This window comes from Struthio camelus, chromosome 2, assembly GCF_040807025.1.
Source record: "Struthio camelus isolate bStrCam1 chromosome 2, bStrCam1.hap1, whole genome shotgun sequence".
NCBI lineage: Eukaryota > Metazoa > Chordata > Aves > Struthioniformes > Struthionidae > Struthio > Struthio camelus.
Window position 1 is genome coordinate 69904372 of NC_090943.1, and position 13663 is coordinate 69918034.

At 36.5% G+C, this 13663-nt stretch overlaps 1 protein-coding gene and 1 pseudogene across 10 annotated transcripts in view; both read right to left on the reverse strand.

Annotated features, from left to right (window-relative positions):
* Positions 1–375: 375 nt before the first annotated feature.
* The window catches only part of PTPN3 (protein tyrosine phosphatase non-receptor type 3), a 137616-nt gene continuing 124328 nt past the window's right edge, over positions 376–13663 (reverse strand). For all 10 annotated transcript variants that reach the window (XM_068936208.1, XM_068936207.1, XM_068936204.1 and 7 more), the window contains 4 exons: positions 12587–12715; positions 5635–5780; positions 4836–4971; positions 376–531 (listed from right to left, as the gene is read on the reverse strand). In XM_068936208.1, the coding sequence (XP_068792309.1) occupies positions 454–531; positions 4836–4971; positions 5635–5780; positions 12587–12715 (489 nt within the window). In that variant the 3' untranslated portion in view covers positions 376–453. The remainder of the gene's footprint in view (positions 532–4835; positions 4972–5634; positions 5781–12586; positions 12716–13663) is intronic.
* On the reverse strand, positions 2490–2644 carry LOC138066393 (U1 spliceosomal RNA; annotated as a pseudogene).

The window sequence follows — 13663 nt, forward strand, 5'->3', positions numbered from 1 at the left end:
ATGACCTTTCACATAATATAAAGACATTAAATACTTTCCTAAATTGGACCATTTCAATACTACTGTTTTTCTTTTTGTATTTTAAAAAGAAACATTGGGACCTTTCTAACTTCTAAGGTTAAGGTTGTTTTAAGGCAGCAAAAGATACGTATTCAGGTTTCCAAGATTGTTTATGGTGTCTATGTGAATAAAGAATATTAAACAGAATTGCTCTCATACTTATCTACAGGATTTCTGTATACTGTACATGATTTAGCAATCTTGACAAATTTAAAGTGCCACAGTTCAGATGTGCTCCTCTTGTCTCATGGGCTTCTAGTCCATTCTAGTTACTTTGAGAAACAAGCCTCTGCTTTATTTAAAAAAAAAAAAAAAAAAAAAAAAAAAAAAAAAAAAGAGAGAGAGTCTTTTTAGGGGTTTTTAGGGGAAAAGAATTCATCCTTCACTGCTGTGCTAACTGGAATCCAGTGGTCGAACTAATCCTTCTTTGTAAACACGAAGAATAGCTTCACAAACAAATTTGTACTGACTCTGTGTAACAAAAAAAAAAACAAAACACACATTTAGGTTGATTAAAGTATCAATTGTATCAATTCTACAGTACTACTTTACAGGCTTAACAGGACTAACGGTGCTACTGCCTCCTCTCCTCCTGGACAATGTTTCACAACAGAGAGGAGAGGAGATTACCAAGAGGGAAAGAGAAAATTCAGCTCTCAGCTGCATTCATAGGAGACAAAGGTAGCATTTACTCTTCTTTGAATGACAAGCATTAGAATCCTCACACCAAAGAAAACACAAGGTCTCAAATTTTAACAGAACACATGCTTAAATCCCAGGAAATAGTATTCATTTGCAAAAACTATACAAATTTATGCATTGCTTCTGACTTTAGTTTAACTAGTTACTTGTTAATTTGAACAATTTTACTTCTTTCTTTTATACATCTCGTCTAAATTTCATTTTGTATTGTTATCCGATCATTACAAGATCCTAATATTATCCATATAACAGTATCCTAATAAAAGATCCTAATATTATCCATCTTGCTGCTACACATTTAAATTGCATGACTGGAAACATATTTAAAGTTATCAGATACTACTGATACAGTCCATACTGATTTACTAAACTCCACCCCACCCTCCCTCCCCCCCCCCCCCAACCCCAACCCCCTTTGCTACCCTGTTGCAGAAGATAAGAGTTGCTTTATTTTGTATTTGTGATCAGATCACGCATCTTCTCCTTTCTTAACAGGAAGTGACCAAAACCTTTGGAGTGAGTATTTTTCAAGAATAACAGTCATACTAATTCTTCTGTCACTCAACATTCTGAGCTCACTTAATTCTCATAAAGTCTTCACAAATGATGCAAGTGTTTTGTTTCTGCTTTAGACTATTACAAACACTTTCCCTCCCAATTTTGTGGTGTACCTACTTGTTAAAAACAATCAGAGCCTCTTTCTGAAAAGTGATATAAGGAGACATAACAATACGACCAATATAGAATTGAAAACCCATGTAGCCTGAATATTTATGATTAACACAAAATCCTGAGAACACAAGCTAATGGAAATTCAGTAGAACTTACAACACAGATAAAGGCATACAGCTCCTGTGCTCAGAAAGTACTTTTGACCTTTCAAAACCAAAAATGGACACCCTTCTCAAAATCTAAATGCCACATAACCAGAGAAGTGCAGCAATACATTTTTCAAAACCCTTTTTGTGTCTTTGAAACATTTTCCCAGATGCCCTTGGATGTCAACTCTCATCAACTGACCAGGAGCGTCTGGAAACATTATCCCAATAAATCCCAAAGGACAAGGCTAAAAGATGATGCTTGTACTGTGAAGGACCTTATGTTATATATAAATACCTGTAGTCAGAATGCTATTCTTGTCCATAACCTGCATTACGTGTTCTTCTGAGTACATAAAAACTTAGGGAAACCTGGAGGATGGAAATTTTCTTCTTCTCTATTTTCCGGCCTTTTCTTTCAGCCTTTCAGTCAATTACTCCCACTTCCAATATCACTCTGCTCTTTTGTCTATATTTCTGAATTACTTTGACTTTTCTCTTCATTGTTATTGGCATTTGCATATTTCTACTGGCTGAACAAGCCAACTGTGATATTTAGCTCTCTGTTTCATACTTCTGTTCACTCCTTTGTGTGATCAGGTTATTGAATAAATCAAAATGAACACTCCAGTGTTGCTTCCTCTGACTCAGTCTCTGACTACTTGTTTTCTTTGCTGTTATCTGTTGCCTATGTTCTTACTGCTCACTCCATTGATAACTAGTTTTATTATGTATGTACTACAGCATTCCCTTTTACACTGTTATAGTATCTCTAATTTCTCTTTAATGAAACATAGTGTTTTTTTTTTTTTTTTTAAATAAAGGAAAGGCCATACAGAATCACAGAATGGCCAAGGTTGGAAGGGACCTGTGGAGATCATCTGGTCCAACCCCCCCTGCTCAAGCAGGGAAAAAAAAAAATTTCTTAAAGCCACAAATTATGCAGTCAAGTTTCCTGCATTCGGGGAAATTGCAAGGGTCAGCACACCCAGAGTGCAAGGGATGAGCCTCGCCCTGGGAAAACCACCTACCTAATCAAGGTGTCTTCCCTGCCAGGTAACAGGTGGGGAATATAGCTAAACAAACGTTGCTGTAGCTTTATTATTTTTGGTCACAGCTTTTGTTTTGCTGCTCCCGATGGCCCCAGTTTGTCCAAATTACAGGTCTTTGAGAAGTTACAGCTTCCACATGATTAATATTAGACACTAAGTGGACTTCTTAATAGCCCTGCTGAGCCTATTCTTACTGAGCACACCCTGACTGATCTTAGTTTACAACATGCATCTGGCTCCGTGTATTGTCTGCTCAGACACGGAGCACCTGCACAAGCCCCACAGAGCAGGTGAATGTCCTTCAAGCCAGGCTGCTACAGCTCAACAATCCCTAATGGCTTTTCCCAACTGCACTAGGCTGAACCTTGAATAGCAGCGGTGGGGCTAGCTGAAACAGCGGCATGGGAACGCAAAAGGGCACTCAGGATAGATTCATTTGTTGAAGTGTAGCTCTCGGGTGTTCTGCTCTTGCACGTTCAGTACTTGCTCCTGTGCCTCACTTACAGCACAGTATGCCAACTCTACTCATAGGCTTTGCTTTTCCTCACAACAGTATCTGCATACTTTAAAAATAATCAGTGAAGTTAGTGTCACAATACTGCTGCTATATCCCAACCTTCTCCTAATTGTACCGATAGTGACCTGTGGGACGCAGCCAGCAAGGTAAAGAATCCTATTTTGTATGTCCAGTTTTCCACACTCGTAGTCTGAGTTGCAGTGTGTTTATTGCTATACTCTGTGCTCTTTTGTCATGTCAAACAAACTGTGTTTACGGGCTATTTCTGCTGATTTCAGTTGTAACTGGAGGTACTCAGCCTTCCGGCAAGCTGAACTTCACTTCAGGTTCTCATGTCAGATTCTCAAAAACATGACCACCCTCCAGCAAGCTTAGGCCTGAAACTTGCTCACTTCATTTTAGAAGCAGATGGGGATAGATAAGGACAATTCCAGATGGAAACATTCAGCTTCCTTAACCTTGAGGCTAGCCTTTCTCATCCCACAGCACCCTGTGTCACAAGCTCAGCAACTTCCGCTTCTGCAAGAACTAGGCACAGGGCTATCCAGACGACTCCCTCCTTAACCATGCAGTCCTGATTCACTTTCACACAGTCCCCTTATTATACTGCAATGAGTGACAAGAGTCCCAGCAACGTGCATGAACAATCCTACTCACAGGACAGTCTAGTTAGGCAAGCAACTAAAATTTCTGACCCTTTCACACTCTTTGATAATATTCTTTCAGTGCAAGATTTTTTCCCATCTGATCAACCACACTACTAACACCTGCAGTAATTAACTTAATACTCGAGTTTGTCTTCTCAAATTACCTTCTTTCTTCCCTTGCTCAAGCGGAAACAGAGGCATTATCTCAAGATCTGAGACAAAAATATCAGATTTAATTGTAGATTTTATGGGTCTAAACCCTTTTACTTCCGTGTGTACCTGCATATTTAGCTCTCTGAGATAACTCAGAGTTAATGTTCTGTCTGTTATGCAACTTCTCCCCAAGAAATTGGAACTTCTCATCCTTCACCCTAGTGCCAACATGCTCACTTTCAAAGCTGACACAAAACTGCCCCTCATGATCTCAAAAAACTGTCTTTTAATCACCTCTGTCTTACATCACCTTCTACTCTTTCATTTTGGTTACTGATTTTTCCCAGCTTTTCCTGAATTTCAGTCTTGTCCTTCATTCGTCCAAACTGGAGTAGTGGCACAATTGAAAATAAATAAAATAAATAAATATATATATATATATATATTTTGTTCCTATTAAATTTCTACTCCTAACTCTTGAAAAGCCACTTCCTCTCTTCGAATCATAGCACAAGAACTTTACATTCAATTTAAGACTACCTACAAGTCTCTCGATGAAGAACGAAAAACAAAGTGTTCTTTTAACTTCTTGCATATAATTTAGACTAAAGACCATAAACAGATAATTTGGGTAAGTCTGATTTTGTACATTCTAACTGCTTACAAGGCACAGAAATGAATTATCTTTTAATGGCCAGGTAAGAAACATTTACAAGTTAAATACACAACACACACGCAAAGCAGCTTTTTCTGTCAGATTATGTTACACTGTGCTATATTAATTGTAAGAAGCATGAAACATAACGGTAACTGAAGACCTAAACTACATATGTTGTTAAAACTGGACAAAAGCAGTACGCAAACAGAGCTCCTCTCCTTCACTTACTGATGTTTGCACCATCATAGCTCGCTGGTCTCGCATTTTTCGTACAATATCCAGTGGATAAACAGGTTGGTTTCTTTCAATTAAGCACATGGCTGTTTCCATAGTGACCAAGACACCAGTGCGGCCGATCCCAGCACTGTGAAATGCAACAGGAAAATAGTCTTTAAAGTTAGGTTTTTGCAAGGTACCAGATTCATATCACAGTCTTAATATTATGAAGTTAAACAGCCTTAGAAATAAGAGGGAGAACTTTAAAAGATTAGAATAGAGAACAAAGACTACTTTTAAAGCAACTTCAGTAATGTTTCCTGCCAATGATTACAAAAAAAAAAAATTTATGTAAATAACAAAGACCACTTAAAGTAAATGATGTTTTAAGTTACAACTGCCTACAAATCTAAACATACTGCTTTTATGTTTTCAATTAAAAAAGGTAAGAGCTAATTGACTGCTTTTTGACAGCTACCTGAACAGCAGAAAAACTTTGCAATACCACATACGATGAGATTACAGAGGTATTAGAGTATGAAAATACAGAGAAACATTACAAATGATCACTTCTGCGCTAATTATGTAACTAAGCAACTTCACCAAAAGGTTGGAAGAGAAGGGGAGAGAAAAGAAACTTGTCCTTTAGATACAACAGCAGAGCTTATGTCTCCAGTGATGAACACGGTATTCCAGGCTTAAAATTTTCATCTAATTCAAGGAACTTACTGCTTTGTAGAGACACGTTTCAAAGCAAAAGCTTATTCTAACACTGAAGCCAATCTACAATCAAATTTTGAAGCACAAGTACCTGCAGTGAACAAGGACTGGCTCGTTCTTTACTCTCTTTGGCCTCATGCAGGTCACAAACTCCAAGAAGTCCATGGAGTCATCAGGAACACCATGATCAGGCCAAGCGACATACTGGAGATGGGTGACCGCATGTTGTTGTTCTGTCTAAAATACAGCAAGGTTGTCAAAAAGTGTTCAGTGTTATGACTCCTCTATTGACGCTCACTAGAGACAAACCATATTTTCATAATAAGCCTATTTTGCAAACTGTATACATATTGAAAGCTGCATATGACAAATAACATAAATTTAGAGCAAAATATAAACATGCAACTCTTAGAAAACATAGCAAAGAATTTTTTTTTAATTAGCGAGACATCAAGTTTAACTTCTTACATCTAAGCAAATTTTCAGATTTTTAATTTAGTGAGCGTTGACCTCTGCATCAGTGATTCACCTGAGGAAAACAATACACAACTTATGCCTAACTGTATTACACAATTTTAGAACAGGCTGAAAGAAGCAGCTGTTGTGAAACACAGAAGAAACATTCAGAACAAAGACAAAAATAACAGTGCCTTGGAGCTACATATTCTCCTCCTTGAAGGAAGTGTCACATCTCAATAGCACGGTCCTGTCCTTGTATTTTAGGAAAAATGGGAAAATATACACACACATACACACACCAGCACTCAGCAACTTAGGAACACTATCCTGGCATACCAGCTCAATGCTGAAAAGAGCAAGTCACCTGTTCATTGCCTGCAGCACATTAAGCCTTCCCATAAAACAAACCTGACTGAATGCCATTTTTATCTCATGCTGCCACCCGATTCAATCTCTCAAGGAAGTACAGCTGCAGAGGTGTTCTAAATGTGCATGGGTGCGCCTACAGATACATTTCTAATATAAAGTTGCTTGCAACATTTTCTAACTATGGTTTCTGATAGAAAACAATATATAGGTAAGCATGATTTCTGTAGAACCTATGGAAGGACATCTGCCTTTATCAACACAATTTAATTAGTTTAAAGATTCTGTTGCATAGAGAATTTTTTCATGCAATTTTACCTGAAAAAGCAGTTTTACAGAAGTTCTTTCAGTTAGTTCTATGTTAAATTTGATAATGAAATCACTCAAGCATCTTGGCATTCAAATTGGGCTCAGCTGCTACGTCATAGATGTAATCATAGATCAGTGCGTTTGGGGAGGGGGGGGGAACATTTTTGAGCTGCGTTGCATCACTGCATGAAGATATGTCACTCTTCCATCTGAGAAGAGTCTTCACATTGTTCCTGAATTGTAACATTCAAGACAGACACAGACTTGACTCATACTAAAATTATCTAGCAGTCAGTATCAAGTCACCTTCTATGTGCATTAAGAACTTTGAGCCATGTATCATGGGAAAGGGCCAGTGTCACACAGACATCTAAGAACCACCAACAGTGATAAGTAGCAAATGCCATTTTACAAGCTCAAAAAGGAAGTCAACTATTAATCTTTACCTATCACAAATCCAGGTCTGAATGTAGTAAGAGTTGCATTCTTACATGGCTCAGACAAATACAGTGAACAAGCCTGTTACATAAGACCTCTTTAGAATAAAAGCCTACTATAAGAGCATGCTGTTAAGAGTCTTCAAAACTGCTTCTTTTGGTATATCAGAATATTAAAGAAGATCACATGTGCTATTCATTCCCAGAGAAAAATGTACTTTTGAATATTCTAAGTATTCCTCAAGCTTCAGGATAGTTTTCTAGTTATTTCTAGTACATAATCAGTTTTAATTCTTTAGTTGAGCTTTTCTGAGATGACTCATTGTTAATACTTGATCACCACATCATTAACTTTTCAAATTGCCTACGTATTTTAAAATATCGCTTTTTCTATTAGTGTCTACAACAGAGATTTAGCTTACTAGATATATTGGTTATATATTAGAACTATTTCTTTCTAATACTTCTATGTTTCATTACTATGACACAATCTAGACATTTCTACTTATCAGTAACAGTGGGTTTTGTTTTTTTTAATTTAAACTCAATGAAATTCAGGTTTTGAATTCAGAAAATCTGTCAATCAAACATTGCCACACATGGAAATAACATGCATTAAAAGATCACAAGGTTTAATAAAATCTAGCACACACAGCTTAAAAAAAGAGCTAGAATTATAGTAACTGGGCTCGTAGTTAGCTCAACTGTATGTGTTCTATTCAGACAATTATTGAATATAGCCATACTTATTTTTAAAAATGCTATTTCTACCACACCCTATTTCTTCATACACATCTGGTAAGGGGAAATAAAGAGGTGGCTTCTCAGCTTCATCCATTCAAAAAGCTTGTCCCAACCATTACTACCTGGAAGTTGGCTCAACTCCTTACCACAAACATACTTATTTCTCATTGAAATTTTCAATGACAGTCATTACTGTAGCATCCTAATGAATGATAAACACAGAATTTATCATTATAAAAAATTTACTTTTCTTTACTATTCCCATTTTATAAGTCTAAAAACACAGAAAGTAAGACACCAAAAATTGTGCACTGCCCAGTGGCTACGTTTGCCTAACTAGACACTTTATGGTTTGATGCTCCAAAAACATTAAATATTTTTGCACTTCCCATGGGTTGATTTCAATTGTATTTGTGTATTTGGTATTTCCACAAATCAGCTTCCAAACGAGGGATCCAAAAAAGAAGTCTGAACAACTTAGAGCCTCTAGTGAGAGGTCTGTGTTATGGCATTTGCATCAATTTATCATTATCCAGCTGGCCAACATTTAGCTGCTTCATGTCATCGACCCACATTTACTTCGCAGGCATCTGCAGAGGTGCAAGACATTATATCTGTCCCAAGCTATTTGTCACTGTCTTTCCAGTCGCACTTACTCTTGCTGCAAAGATGTCAGCAAAAGAAAATATTTATTTGTACCATCACTCCTGTGCAAATTCAAGATGTCTTATTGCAAACGCAACTTCATTACAGATGAAGCTAATATCCTGCATTTTGCTTGAAAACAGCCAAGATGAACTGGCCAAATTTATGTGGATTTCTTTGGAAAGAGAAAAGACAAAGTCTTGTTCAATGTGCAGAAGCAAAAAGCAAAAAGTTTCAGTGAAAAGATTTAAGATAATCTTTAACATGAGCAAAATCAACATTTCTCCCAAACTGTTGCATAAAATGTATCTTGGAAGGAAGACAAATGGCATGGAAAGCCACAGCCCAGACAGTTAAGCTCTGTCAAAATTACAAAGACCCCATTTTCAGCTGTTTATAACAGCGGGCAGTGTAGTCATTTACATTGTTGCCTTTGATTGATCTAATATCAATTTAGTGCAGTCCCTAGAAGTTCCTGCATATTGCTCGTACTTAAACATAAAAACACCAGTCATTCTCAGTCTTGTAACTTCATGTTCCTTCAGCAAACAGCAATACTGTTCACTAGTAAAATGAATTTAGGCTTAATTTTGAATTGGTGCATCTATTTATTTTCTTTTTCTTCAAATCCTCTTCTCCATCATTGCGATGCCCATGAAAAGTGATAACTTTTTAATTTAAAAGAACCTTCCCTTCCAGCCTCCCTCCACTGGCATTGTTATTGACTGCACCATAATGCTAAACAGTCCACTTTATGACACAAGAAATTGTGGTAATTAATCATCCTCACTTGGGTTATTTATAAGGTCTCAGTGCTCTCTCTTCTGGTGTTCACTGCTTATTACAGCAATGGTATAACTTGTCTTTACAGGCTGAAATTAAATCAGTTTTTAAATATCTTGAATTCTTTTTTTTTGGTTGAATGATTTTAGTTAGTAAAACAAATCAGGCGGAAAAAATGACAGGGCACTTGGGAAATAACTAATATAAGATGTGGCAGAACGAAAAAAAGGCTGCAATATTTTCTTCAAACAATTCAAGTTATGTGAATAATATGCTTTAGCAAGTATTGTCTCCACAGCTGAGGTAAGTTACACCACTGAGTCCTAGTCACACACAACTCAAATCAACAAAAACGCTTGTTTAAATACAAGGAAAACAGTAAAAAAAAAAAAAAAAATCATTCAAAACATACTTGGATGAAATCGAGCATCAATGATATGCTGCAAGGCAATAACTTTGAAGGAAATGGAATGAAAGTTTTCTTTAGATTCCCCATTCTATATTGTCAATGATTAAAAATAGTACATTTTTTATCAAAAAAAAATTCTGTGATGAATCCAGCACTTGCACTACACATTGTCTTTCCTTTCGTCTATTTGTTCTGGTCCCTGAAATGTTTTGAAGCTTTTTTTTGAAGGTTTTGAAAAGGAAAGGCAGGAAATTAATCCATGTTTCATTTCACGAGATTTTTAGATTTGCAGCCATTTGCTGATCTTAAATAACAGGTAAAGCAGCATTGCAATAAATTGGGTCAGAAAACCCCTGAAAAGTTTCTTGTTCCTCAAGCCTTCTGAACATACATGAATAAAAGTCCAAGGACCTCATTTCACAAAATTCTCCTGTGAGCTAGTTTTCTCTAATGGCCGATTTGGAATCTGTGCACCTTAATGCACAGGAAAGTCTTCCAAAAATATGTTTTCCCAATAGAAATAAAATCTCTTGTGACACTTTCAGAGCTTTATCAATCTTGCTATTAAAGGCTGCTTGTCTTCATAACAGCCAATACAACAATGCTCACATTAGTTCCCGGAATAATAAAATCCTGGTTTGATTTCAGATGACTATTCCTGTAGTCTTCAAATAATACAGCGTTGGCAGAAGGTAGTACGTAGAAAGCTTTGCAAAGTCTACTCTTAATCACAGGAACCCCCCTAGAAGAATATATTTGGTCAGTTTTAGAAAAGCAGCTCAAACAACATGTGAAACTAGAAGATTGTTCAAAGTTTCAGTGATTCTTTCACTATGTTTTTAACAAATTACACAGGTTTTTATTTCAGCCTGAAACACCAAATGCACACAGTTTTCAATGTTTAGGGTCATATTTTTTTCTGTATGGAGCAGCTGGACGTTGAGTACTCTCCTGGGTATTGCCACTCTACTGAAGTGTATAATCTTGTCTTTGCTGAAAAGACAAACAAGGAAGCAAGTTGCAGCCCCCTCCAAACCGCCCACTTAGGACTAGCTTTATCATACATTAAAAATCATACCGTTTTGTCAATGAGGACAAAATCTGCACAAGTATACGGCCTCCCATTAGAAAACGTGTTCTCAACTGTTCATTAGCATGAGACAATTTACACAGTACAAGATCCTCATTTGTGATTTTCACATCTACAAATACGTTAAGAAAGGTACACTAAGCTCTTGCACAGTCTTCTCAAAAAGAACTAACTTGTGGGAAAAAGACCAGCTGCCTTCGTCTCACTACGATTTTTCCCTATCACATGCCAATAAATAGACACCAGAAGTAAAAACACATACTCTAAGTACAGCCACTAGTAAACCTACTCAAAACTATTTGATAAATACTAACCCAGAAATACCATTCCAAAATAAAAACACACATTTGTTAGAACAAGTATCTGAGGAGGGTCTAAACGAAAATTTACAAAAAGTAAATTATAATTAATTTTGAGTGGCAAGGAATAAAAGTTTTTATACATATACTTTGCAGTACTGCTTTAATGAAGTATGCTACTTTTGTGCTGATGTTCAAATGCAGCATTTACAAGCTAACCATGAAAAGCAGAACCGAAATCATTACTACTCCTTGACCTGATGGTTGCCCACAACTAGCAGTGGAGACAGTGTAAACCATCATAATTGAAAGATCTTTGAATAGAACAAGCACCAGCAACTCTCATGATTACGACTACAAAGGAAACGTGGATCATATTAAGACAAACAATTGGATGCACAGTCAAGTGACAGATTCAGTTATGCATTCATGAGACTAAAGGATTGGTCACCTTGGTACAAGAACATCAACTAAAAATGTTACATTTCAAAACTAATATTTTCTTTTTAATTACTAATAGTAACTTCAGTATCACTGAAATCTACTTATTTACACAGTAATGAATTGCACAATTTAGAAAGAGGAATAACTGCTGACTAGTACTGGAACTCTCAATTAGCGCTTAGTCAGTACACAGTGATTTCTTACACAGATATCTTACAATAGCATAAAGCCTTCATCTTTCCAGAGCACATTTTGCAACCATAGAATTTTGGGGGAAAAAAAAAAAAAGAGAAATTATATAAGAGAAGTAGGACAACTTGGGAACAGAAGTCAAATCTCTCCCCCTAAACTCCAGTTTTGATAGCCTGGATGTGATCCAAGCAAATTTCACAACACAAGCTTGTATGTAAGCAGTATTCTGCATACTTCATTTTGCCTTTGCTTTATAACCCTTTCACTAGCATAAAACATTAACAGCTAAGGAATGCAAATGTATTAGGTAAATTGAGCGTATTCAAACTGAGATATATAAAGGTTTCTTCTTTTTTAAAATCTGATTAAAGATGATAAAGAAGAGCTGGTGAGATTCTGCATTTTCTCTCAAAACTATATTATTACAGTTCACTTCCCTGCTAGCTATCCTATCCACATATGCCACCAACCAAGTGACCCATATTGCACCCTTGCAATACCTAAAAACCTAAATATTTGTGAAGAGTCAGTTACTGCAAAATGGTTTACAGTAAAGCAATAAATGTCTTTATGAATGTTATTACAGTGCCTGCATAGCATAATGAACTGTACAATAGCAGATAATGATATATGAGGGGCTTATTCCTAGTATTTTAAAGAAGCAACAAACTTAAGAGTTCACTCTAAAAGTATGCTTTAAGAACCTCTAAAGAAACAATTACACTATGTTAATTGACTTTTTTTAAATAAGAAGTATATATATATATGTGCACATACACACACAAAGTCTGTATCTACCCATCTGTACACATGCACGTACACATATTCATTCAGCTTGTTTAGAGATACAGACTACAGGCATTTACCTTAACATTTGTAATCACCATTTCTCTAACAACATATGCAATCGTACAATCCTCAGACTGGCATCTGACACGAAAGTTGCCATATTCCATTACATCTGGTGGATCAGGCCAATACTGATGACATTTGGTCTGTAAGGACAAAGGAAAATTAAGCACACATCAGGAACTGAAACAGATGCTTCTATATCCTAACTTTCCCCTCCTGCATTATTCTTCAGGTAATTCAAAGAGCAGTATAAAAACCATGCTGGTTTGTTCATGAGGTCTTTACATCCAAGTTGGAAATTTACAGGACATCACAGGGCAAATTCTCTATAAACTTGCGGTTTAGTCATTTATAATAAAAATGCAAGTAAACCGGGTGCAAGATAAGAGTTTTCTTTCTGGTACTCTTTCACAGCCATCTCCGAAAAAAACTATTCGAAGCATAACGTAGGAGGAGAAATAAGAGGATTTCTTCTGTCTTAAGAAAAGTGTAGGGGGGAATTTATTAATGTCTTCAGACACCTAATAGTGGGTCATAGCGAAGACAGAGCCAGACTTTTCTTGGAGCTGCAGGCCGGAAGGACAAGTGGCAATTGACAAAAGGTGCAAAGCAGACATTATGATTAGATATCGGGAAAAACAGTTTCAGTAAGGATTGGTCACACATTGAAACAAGCAGTTTTAAGAGGCTGTGGAATCTCCATCCATGGAGATAACCAAAACTTTACTGACATCAGCCTGTGCAGCCTGAATGAACTTCAGAGCTGGCCCTGCCTTGAGCAGGGGACTTGACCGGATGTCTCTAGAAGTCCCCTCTAACCTTAAATTATTCTTGGATTTTATGAAATTATGGTGACTTGTTTTTACATGCATAGCACCATCACTTTCGACATTATTTATAAAGTTAAAGTGCAATATTTGCTGTTTAGTCTCTGAAAAACATCAAAACTATGTTTTTGTTAGTTCAAAGGTATTTTGCAAAATTCTACAGAACAATTAAGTTAGTGTAATTTGTTTCAGAAAAATACAAGGTAGGCTTCAGATTTAAGTGCTACTTTGAAATCTCATATGAACAATGATATCGCCCTGAAA